The 11385-nt window shown below is 36.5% G+C and overlaps 1 protein-coding gene across 4 annotated transcripts in view; it reads right to left on the reverse strand.

Moving 5' to 3' along the window:
* Positions 1 to 9025, reverse strand: part of LOC106874565 (centriolar satellite-associated tubulin polyglutamylase complex regulator 1) — a 130770-nt gene extending 121745 nt beyond the window's left edge. For 3 of the 4 annotated variants that reach the window (XR_008264404.1, XM_014922342.2, XM_014922340.2), the window contains exon 1: positions 8903 to 9025. Coding sequence is in view for 3 of the 4 variants with exons in the window: in XM_014922342.2 (XP_014777828.1) it covers positions 8903 to 8951 (49 nt within the window). In the remaining variant the exon portion in view is untranslated. The remainder of the gene's footprint in view (positions 1 to 8902) is intronic. The other variant, XM_014922341.2, reaches the window with a different exon arrangement.
* Between the last annotated feature and the right edge of the window lie 2360 nt (positions 9026 to 11385).

Genomic DNA, 11385 nt, shown 5'->3' on the forward strand with positions numbered 1-11385 from the left:
ATTTGACTGAGGACTGGTGAAACCAGATGGCTACACCAGGCTCCAATCTGATTTTGCAGAGTTTCTACAGCTGGATGCCCTTTCTAACGCCAACCACTCTGAGAGTGTAGTGGGTGCTTTTACATGCCACCGGCACGAAGGCCAGTCAGGCAGTACTGGCAACGGCCACACTCAAAATGGTGTATTTTATGTGCCACCCGCACAAGATCCAGTCCAGGGGCACTGGCAACGATCTCGCTCGAAAATCCTTACACGTGTCACGGGCATATATATATATATAAATGGTAGTAGACTATGAGTTGATGGAGGATTGGCTGTTATTTCTAGTGTGCTGACAAGACCATCTGCACAGAGGTTCTTAACTTGCCATCACATTAAGTGGTATTGTTGTTTAGTCCATAGGTGGAGACCTATGATCAAAAGCACTCTTTTTTCTTTCTTTTCGAGGTAACGAAATGTTAAAGGTACTCATGCTGGTGACACAGAAAAGGTACCTGTTCCAGTGACATGTAAAAGACAACCGGTACATTCTATGGATTGGTTGGTATTAGGAAGAGCATGCAGCTGTAGAAACCAAGCCAAAACTGACTGGAGCTTGGTGCAACTCTCCAGCTTACCAGTTCCATTTAAACCATCTAACCCATGTAAGAATGGAAAACAGACACTAAATGATGATGATGACGATGATGAAGTAGCTAAGACTATATTCTAAAATATTCTTCCTCTTTTAAGATAGTAGGGTGTAATTTGAGAGAGAGATTTTGCTGCTATTTCTAGCAGATCGAGCAACCGTGTAGAGCCTCTCTGTTAAACATATAAAAGTTGAATGTACAGCCAGTATTGCAGTCATTCTCTACTGTCCATTACTACAACTATATTTACATTTGGATATATTTAGTTAATGTACAATTGGTTGTCTTTGATATGTTACATTACTATGAAAACAGCAGTTTCTGTGAGTCACTACTATATTGGTTTGTTGAAGGGTGGATGATTCATGTTTTACTACTGGCACTGTGCTGTTTCTATTTCTCTGATACAAAGTCATTTATTAGACAATAATCCAATCTCTACCATTTATACATAAATGCCACTGGGGTAGGTGCAGATGACCGCTGAGAGCAGTGGCAATGCTAAACACCATGTATCATTGACAAATCAATTGTGAATGTAGAATGTTGAGCTGAACGCTTTTCATGGAATAACGTTTTACATAAAGGAAAGGGATATTGTCCATCTACTTAAACCATTAATGCCTGAATTAGCAACAGCTTCTTCTATCTTCTTTTACTTGTTTCAGTCATTGTGGACTGTGGCTATGCAGGGGCACCACCCCGAAGGGTTTTAATTGAAGAAATCACACACCTCAGTATTTCTTTTTCATTTTAAGCCTGTTTCTTGTTCTATTAGTCTCTTTTGCTGAATAACTAAGTTACAGGGATGTAAACAAACCAGCACTGGATATTTTTATGTAATTTTGATAAATATATCTGTTAAAACAAGATGTGAATGTTATTTTCATTTTTGCATAATTTAGACAATAGTTTATTCGCCGCAACGTGTATATATATGTATGCATGTATATATACATGTACATATGTGTGTGCGTGTGTGTGTGTATTTATATATATATATATATATATATATATGTACGTATGTATGTATGTATATATGTATCTATGTATGTATCTATGTATGTAAGTGTGGAGAAATATGTAGCCAAAGATAAACCTCTGTACTTGGCTTTTGTTGACTTAGAGAAAGCCTTTGACAGGGTCCCCCAGTCCCTTATCTAGTGGTCAATGTGGAAACTGGGGATAGACAAGTGATTGGATAGAGCTGTACAAGCCCTGCACAGGGATGCTGTCAGTAAGGTGAGGGTTGGCAACAAGTATGGTGTAGAATTCCAGGTAGAAGTAGGGGTTCACCAAGGATCAGACCTCAGCCCCCTCTTATTCATTATAGTCCTCCAGGCAATAACAGAGGAATTCAAAACAGGCTGCCCTTGGGAGCTCCTCTATGCTGATGACCTTGCTCTAATAGCTGAGTCACTGTCAGAACTAGAGACAAAGTTTAGGGTGTGGAAGCAAGGTCTAGAATTGAAGGGCCTTAGGCTTAACCTAGCTATAACCAAAGTCTTAGTAAGTAGGAAGGCTGACAAATCACAACCCCCTTCGAGTAGATGGCCTTGCCCGATCTGTAGAAAAGGCATGGGTAATATTTATCAAATTGTAATGTCTCTTTCTCTCTCTTTTGATCTGTATGTGTATATGTCTGTGCATGCATGTCTTTGTCCCCAGTGTAAAAAAAAAAGACATACTGTCACCAGAACAGGTTTAACGTCTAGTCAACTGCACAGGATCACCTGTGTCTGAACCACCATTCCCAATTGCCTTATTCTGATAAATTTAACAGTAGTTAAAATTGCTAAAATTAAAGGCATCTTTAGTTTAACAGTTATTTAGTGTATATTGCCTCAGTTCATCTCTGAGGCAAGTCCTTTAACACAGTGAGTCATCTCAATGAAAACTTCACATCCATGCAATGTTATGAAGAACAAATTAGCCTGGCAAAACTCACTTCTCAATAGGAATAGCTCAACAAATCTGCTGTCAGATATAGGTTCCAATAATCTGAAAATGTTACCCTGAGATAGTTGAAGTAGCTGTTTTGCTTTAAGTCAGATCTAACTGAATAGCCCTATGGTAAAAAGGGAGTTGGTTGAATGACAAGATGCAAGTCACAGATCTATTGTTTCACATATACCATGTTTCTACCTAGCCAAGGACAACATTTCACATTCTAACATGGACATAGAGCAACTGGATGATATTCTACCCATTTCTAAATGTTGAATTATTATCATTCTACCAACATTCCAGTCTTGAACATTCCAATTTCTTTCATGGCATATATATTTCAGTACTTGATTATCCCAAAAATGAAGGTTGAAATTTGAAGTCAAGTTTGACTGCTACTTCTCGTAGGACAAGTGATTGTATAGATCAGTGGTTCACAATATTTTTTTTTTACCTATGCACCAGCATCGCCTTCCTGGCACTTGAGCCGGATGGCACGTGTAAAGACATTTGAGCGAGATCGTTGCCAGTGCCGCCGAACTGGCTCCTGTGCAGGTGGCACGTAAAATACACCATTTTGAGCGTGGCCGTTGCCAGTACTGCCTGACTGGCTTTCGTGCCGGTGGCACGTAAAAGCACCCACTACACTCTCGGAGTAGTTGGCGTTAGGAAGGGCATCCAGCTGTAGAAACTCTGCCAAATCAGATTGGAGCCTGGTGTAGCCATCTGGTTTCACCAGTCCTCATTCAAATCGTCCAACCCATGCTAGCATGGAAAGTGGACGTTAAACAATGATGATGATGATGATGATGATGGTGGACCCCCATAGCTTCTCAAAGTTTAAAAACTAGTTTTACAGATACTTCTTCCAAAATTCCTATTTTGCTTTTCACACAATAACTTGTGTAGATTGAACTATGTAAAACATTAGAGAAAGAAATTGAGAAAAATGTTTTTATGAACCTTTAAAATACTAGTGTAGATCCCCAATTTACTATATTGCTTGCATGGACCCCCATGAATATCATGGATCCCAAGGTTCATATGGACTCTTGGTTGAGAACCACTGATACAGATGTTCTTTGGCTCATTCAATGTTAAATTTATCTCTCATCTACTTCAGAAAAAACCTTGGGACTTAAAAGACATTTCCATCACATTACATTACGAAATTATCTTACTGTCATATCCATACTTTGTACAGATATTTGATGGATATTTTTCAGTAATCCAATCAAAGAAAATAGTGCAGTCCTTTACGAAGCTAAGCACCGGTTCCCAAAAGCATCTCGAGGCTAAGAAAGTATTTACATCACACTACATTATCAGATTAATATACTTTGCATTTCCATACCCTCCACAGCTACCTGATGATTTTCTTAAAAAGTAATTTAATACAGTGGATATCAACTTCAAGGTTCTGCAAAAGCTATGGACACGGCTCATTCCTCAAGACCAAATTAACTAAATAATTGTAATTATTTTGTTAATATGATTGAAGAAAATATCCTACTCTTAAAAAACAGAAAAATAAATATCTCTACGATAATCACAATAATTATTATACTTTTTATAGCATAACCTATTTTCTTTTTAAATTACATAATATGATTAATAAATCTAAAACTGGAAATAGTAGTAAAATTACATTGTGCTTGAAATTATTATTATTATACAAATGACTTTCAAAAGGAGAAAGAATATTTTTCAGGATCGTAACTAATCACTTCAGAGTATCTTCTGGTGCAGAATCAATAATTTGTTAAATTACGTGCATCTAATTCTCTGCAAGAAACGAAGAGGGGGTCAAGGCTATAGGAATGTTGTTACTGACATTGGTACACCATGGAATCGGGGAAAAATTGTGAGAAAATTGGAACACTTAGTAATTGAATTATGCAAAAATATCCCCAACAATAATTTAATTTGTTGCATTTACTACAACTGCCACTGTCATCGTACTTATATTCATTACCATTGCTATTGTTGTAGTCACCACCACCACCATATCATCATCATCATCACCACCACCATCACCATCCACTATCAAGATCATCATCATCATCATCATCAATAGTGTCTTAATTATCACCTTCATCAGTTTTATTTCTGTCCTGCTACATCCCCATGGGTTCTTCTTTTTCTTGTTATTATTGAGATGTCAGAATCGTTACTACACTTGACAAAATATTTAGCAGTATTTCATCTGACGCTTTCCATTCTGAGTTCAAATTCCATTGAGATCGACTTTACCTTACACCCTTTCAGGGTCAATAAAATAAGTACCAGTAGAGCACTGGAGTCAATGGAATTGATGTATCCCTTCCCCCAAAGTTGCAGGTCCTGTGCCAAAATCTCAAATCATTATTATTACTATTATTATTATTATTATTATTATTATTATTATTACTATTATTATTATTAAGGTGGTGAGTTGGCAGAACCATTAGCATGCCAGACAAAGTGCTTAGTGGCAATTCACCCAGTACTACATTCTGAGTTCAAATTCCACCAAGGTCAACTTTGCTTTTTCCTCCTTTCAGGGTCAATAAATTAAGTACCAGTGGAACACTCGGGTCGATGTAATTGACTAGTCCCACCCCTAAAACTTCAGGCTTTGTGCCTTTAGTAGAAAGGATCATTATTATTATTATTATTAGTAAGGTGGTGAGCTGACAGAATCATTAGCACCCCAGGTAGAATGCTTAATGGCATTTCATCCGTCTTTATGTTCTGAGTTCAAATTCTGCCATGGTCAGCTTTGCCTTTTATCATTTTGGGGTCGATAAATTAAATACCAGTTGAGCACTGGGGTCAATGTAATCGAATTAACCTCTCTCCCAAAATTTGAAACCACTATTATTATTATTATTATGAAGGTGGTGAGTTAGCAGAATCTTTAGCATGCTGGATGAAATTCTTATCAGTATTTCACTTGTCACTATGTTCTGAGTTCAAATTCTGCCGAGGTAGACTTTGCTTTTTAATCCTTTTTTTGGGGGGGGGGGTGTGATAAATTAAGTACCAGTGAAACACTGGGGGCGATGTAATAAACTAGTCCCCTCCCCCCAAATTTCAGGCCTTGTGCCTATAGTAGAAAAGATTATTATTATTTTGGTTTGGTTCAGGTTCAGTCTTATTCCTGGTAGGAATTATGTGAATAACAAGTTACTACCTGTAACCTTAGGTATCCACAAGTTTTTAGCAATTTTCCAAGTGCTTAGAACCCTCCTGATAATTCTTGCTGTCCCTAAGAGGCAAAATTTCTGTAGGAGCTCTATTGGGTACTCTGTTTCAATTTCCTGCAGCCATTTGTCTATATCTTGGTTTACTGTTCCCAGTGCATCTATTATTATTATTATTATTATTATTATAGATGTCACATAGTATACAATATCATGAAGTTGTTGATTGAAGATACTGTGTCTACCGGGGGTTCATACTGTTTGTCAAGTCACAACAAGGACCTCAGACAGACAGTACTTTACGCAATATGTGTGAAGTTCCAAGTAATGCTGACTTCTGCAATACACATAGATTGCAGGGTATTTCTAAAGTTTTCAGATGTTTTTTTCAGACTGAGTAGTATTGAACCCAATGCCCCAATGACAACATGGATAACCTTTATGTTTGACTCTCATAGCTGGCACATCTTGGCGATCTCAATTCTCAGGTCTCCATATTTATCAAACTTTCTTCTTTCTTTCATGATGATATGTTGATCTCCTGGCATTGCCTCGTCAATTATTAGACACTCTTGTTTTGTCCCTTCTAAAGGTTACTATATCCAGCCTTTGGTGCTCTAATACCTTGTCTGTCTGGAAGTTAAAATCCCAGAGGATTTTTGCCTTCCCCTTTTCGTCCATTTACTTGTTATTATTATTATTATTATTATTATTATTATTAATATTATTACGGTGGGGAGCCAGCAGAAATATGAACATGTTGGATGAAAAATGCTTAGCATGATTCTTTAAGCTGTGAGTTCAAATGCTGCCATGGTTGACTGTGTTTTTCATCCTTCTGGAGTCAATAAAATAATGTACTGGATTGAATAAAATCAACTAACCCCTTCCCCCTAAAATTGCTGGCCTTGTGCCAAAATAAGAAAGGATTATCATTACTATTGTTAAGGTAATGAGCTGGTAAAATCATTGGAGTGTTGGAGGAGACACCATGTAGCATTTCTTCTATTTCTTTATAGTCTGTGTTCAAGATTGACTCTGCCTTTCATCCTGGATGCCTTTCCTGTCACCAATGTTTTCTTGTTTACAAGCAATATAATATTTCCCCATAGCTACAGTGTTTTCCTTTTTTTTTATTATGGAAGACTGGAAATGACCAAATGAACATTACTTGTACACTGGTGGTGCTTAGTGTCGCTGGACTGGCTCCTGTGCAGGTGGCACATGACTTAGTGGATAGAATATTCATCTCCTGTTCATAAGGTTGTGAGTTCGATTCCACATTTTATTTCATGTTGGTCCAGTTCACTCAGCTGGCAAAAATGAGTTGTCCTGTAATTCAAAGAGCAAGCCTTGTCACATTCTGTCATACTGAATCTCTCCGAGAGCTACGTTAAGGGCTCGCGTGTCTGTAGAGTGCTCAGCCACTTGCACATTAATTTCACAAGTAGGCTGTTCCGTTAATCGGATCAACTAGAACCTTCGTCATCGTAACCAGTGGAATACCAGTTAGATTCATGGTTTAGCTATTATTACCTATGTGGTCATTTTAAAACACCTGGTATTAAGCTGTCTACACAAATAAACAAAACACTTATCGATTTATAATACAAACCAATCACATCTTACGGTGAGTGTGATTGCATGTTGGTAAACATAAAAAACAAACAAACAAAAAACTGCCTTGGTTTTCACATCGAAATACATGCAGGTTACAGAACATATAAGGTTGTAATTTCAACCGAAGCTTTCTCTTACATCATCTGCTTTTATTCCTTATCTCTCTTACATACACTATATGAGAAACAGCGCACAATCCCACACACGCATCGTTCTTTCTCATATGTAGGCTTTAATATACAAGAAACAGAAATTCTTATTTCCCTCTTTCTCTCTCATACAACAGGCACAAATATATACAACAGGGATAATATAATAACCTTCTGATAATAAAATAACTTGAATAAAACATGTTGATTTAAGAAAATATTGATATCTTCTTTCATCTTTAATATTGCAGCATTTCTCTTCTTTTCCGCAAACATTTATTTCATCAATTTATTTCAAAACTGTTGAACCTCAACGTGTTATTTGAAGGTATACATATAACCACATTTTTCAATTGTTGCTACGAATTGGCTAATTCCTTACATGTCACCCAAATAATTGCAGGAGTGGGTTGGAAACGTATTAATGATACCTATAGTTATTAATCTATTAAAATTTACATTGTTTTGACAATACATGTTTTGCCAAAATCGTTTGCTCCAAGCGAGCAAGTAAGTAGTAACAGAGAAACAAAAATTCTAAAAATCTTTTGCTAAAACGGTTTTCATAATATCACGGAATATATCAAAGTAAAAGGTAGCTAATTACCAGGAAACTTTTCCTATGATATCTAAGACTATATTTCTAATGCTATACGTTGCTTATGTATTTCAATTCAGTTTGAAAACAATTAAGAATTCGGATAAATTTAGCATTTAGCAAGAAAAACAACAGACTCCATTATGAAGCAGGTGTTTTATCACATTGAACAAAAGCTTCTAACAAAGAATTATAACAAAATGTTTTAAATTTCATTACTAACAATTTTAAATGGAAGGTTTTGTTCAAAATAATCAGAAGCCGTCTGCGATGCGATGCTATTAAAAAGGTTAATTTACGCTTCTAATACTCTTGGGTAAAGGCATGAAGATCACACAATCACATTCTCCTTTCCTTATATACATTTGTGGACTTTTGACGGAGAAAAAAAATATTTTAAAAATCAGTAATAAATTGAACGGGAAATATTTTGAGACTAACGTCCAAATACTGAACAGACTGTATGCACTATTTCTTTCCTATTTGGAAATAACTTTTGTTTATTTACCTTTATCATAATGTTTATATTATTTTCGACTAAGAATTACGAATCGTACATTAACTAAATATGCCGAAACACAGCTGAATATTACAAAATCGTAACATAACATAACAATATAGAAGTCCATTGAGGCGCTGAGCCGTCGTTGCCTAGCAACAGTCAGCTTACAAATTCCCTCTTATGCATGACTTCGTTCCGAAAACGGAAGCGAATAAATTTGAAATATAGCGAATTAGATGTGAATTCTATTTTGATTATTGATGACTTACCAAGATAGGATTCCGGACTGGAAGCAATTCCGTCGCTACTCTCTGTCATTATGCAAACCGTACGGTAATACTAATTGTTCTTGTCAACAACGGTAGCAGTTAAACTAGTTATAGATATATGAAAAGCGTTAGATATAATCGACTGAAATCTATTTATAGTGGCCATATTGAAGAAGTATTAGCACGGACTGTTCTCTAACATCGTTCGCATGGATAAAATTTATTTATTCTAGTGATGTTTTTCACATAATACTTTTAACTTTATTCATTCCTATAGCGTGTAATATTGCTTTTCTGCATATTTCAATGATGTTTGCAGCCGACTAAAAACTGAACTTGTAGTCCAAATCGCTAATAGTATTTGAGTGGATTATATATATTTACACTGTCAGAGAGTTTAATCACTGGAATTCTTAATTAGTATTAATTAATTCCGAACTTAACACTAATTAAAGCGAAACTCAATCTGATTAAAAATTTTTTTCAGAGAACAACGACAGAATAATTGAAGCCAACAAGTTTAATAAGTATTGTTATTATTTGGAGGATAATTGGAAAGGCCATTAATATGTACAACTATGCAAGCATTATGGTGAAACAGTGTATCCTTGATTAACGTTGTCCTACGTTTCAGCTCCTAATCCAAGTTAGAGCAGCAAATCTCCATCTCAAATATAAGGGAACAACCACCCCGATACCTTTATCAATGAGAGGACAATAAAGTTTGTATCCATAGCAATATTCTTTCTTTGCAACAATGTTGGGCAAGTTTAAAAGTTTAAAACCATCTAAATTCTTATAAACATGACTATTTGTCCACCTCTTTCCTGTCCTCACAACCAGTCTCCGAGAAACAGTGGGTTAGTGCCTTTTACGATGCTAATCATTGGAAAATGCATATATATTCCACTCCCCGTTTCCTGTTCTTCGTAAATTTATGCAAATAAAGACAAATGCAAACTAAAAACATTATTATTAGGATAACAGACGTAAGCATTCTCTGGATCACAAGCCTTGATTTCGAATCTTGTTACAAATTGGGTTGTTTACACATATTTCTTTCAATAAAGGTTCATGACGACCATTAAAATATCTTTATTAATAGGAAAATTGAAACTATCTAAGTGGCTATTACAATTGAGTACTAATGCCTTATAGAAATTACTGTATTTGCCAGCGTGTAAGACACTCTCGCATAAGACGCATCCCTATTTTGCAAATATATTTTGTGAGAAAAAAAACACCAAAGAAATTAAGCTTCGCTTTGCAGTTGTTGAAAGATATTTTAAAGTGGTTTTGTGGGGAGAAATGTATGATTCTGAGTATGTAAATACAACGCAGTGACAGCATACAGGAATAAAGTGTGAAACCATTAATGTATCATATATAAACTACGATAAACCATATTTCAATTTTATCTTCTTTCAGATCAGTTGTATAATTGTTTATAGTTTGGTCAGAGAATTGTTTTACAGAATGTAAAACTCGTATTTTTGGCTGTATGTTTTGTGTCACCGCAATCAGCCACCAGGGTAGAGGACCACTGTTATGGTGTTATTGTTCATCCACAAAGTGCAAATAGTTGGGAAGTGGATGAAAGTGTAGTAACGCCGTGCGCATGCGTAGTCTCACGCATGCGTGGAATTCATCAAGCAAGCTTTCCCTCTTCATTCTGTCTTTTTCTTGCTGGCCAGCGATTGAGCATGGACGTGTTTAGCTGTCTCTTTCCATCTTTCGAACTTACGCTCGACAGCTCGCTTACATCTACATACCAACGTCCCAACAACAATGCTCACACACACAGAAGCTGTAACAACAAACAAGAGCTAAAGATGTATATATTTACCACCTGAATAAATGTTGTTTGTGTTGATAGTCCGGAGTTCAGCGTTCCGTTTATATTTTTAATTTTATATAGGAAAGTCAGGTATACATCTAATGATGTATAATCTACTTTCCTATAAAGTGGTGACCCCCGACGTGATTCAAACACGCAGCCAACTTGAAAAGTTCATATAACCCACTTTCTTATGAAGTGGTGACCCCGACGAAGAAAAACGCAGCATGGATTCTGGACTACCAACCTATAACTGGTGAACCCGACTAAAGAACAAATGCGGCCATGGAGACTGAACTACTAACCAGCATCATCGTTATGACCAACACGATTCTACGATTACTACGCCACCAACATCTCCAACCATAGTCAACACGACTTACTATGTACACCGAGCTAAACCACCGCGGCAAATCTCTCTCTTCGATTCTGTTGGGTGACTTAGCTTCACCACGATAATAAACAGACAAGAGATTTCAGCCAGCGACGAACATCTGTATAACGAAGAATCTGCCCTGGCATCGAAGCCAAAACGCAACTAGTGATAAGTTCTGCCAAACATACGCCTCACTTCTTTCACATACAGACTCATACTATTGTGTACTCAAGAACTTGGTATAAAACTCTCACGTGTACTGACTTTCTA

The sequence above is a fragment of the Octopus bimaculoides genome, chromosome 6, assembly GCF_001194135.2.
Source record: "Octopus bimaculoides isolate UCB-OBI-ISO-001 chromosome 6, ASM119413v2, whole genome shotgun sequence".
Taxonomy (NCBI): domain Eukaryota; kingdom Metazoa; phylum Mollusca; class Cephalopoda; order Octopoda; family Octopodidae; genus Octopus; species Octopus bimaculoides.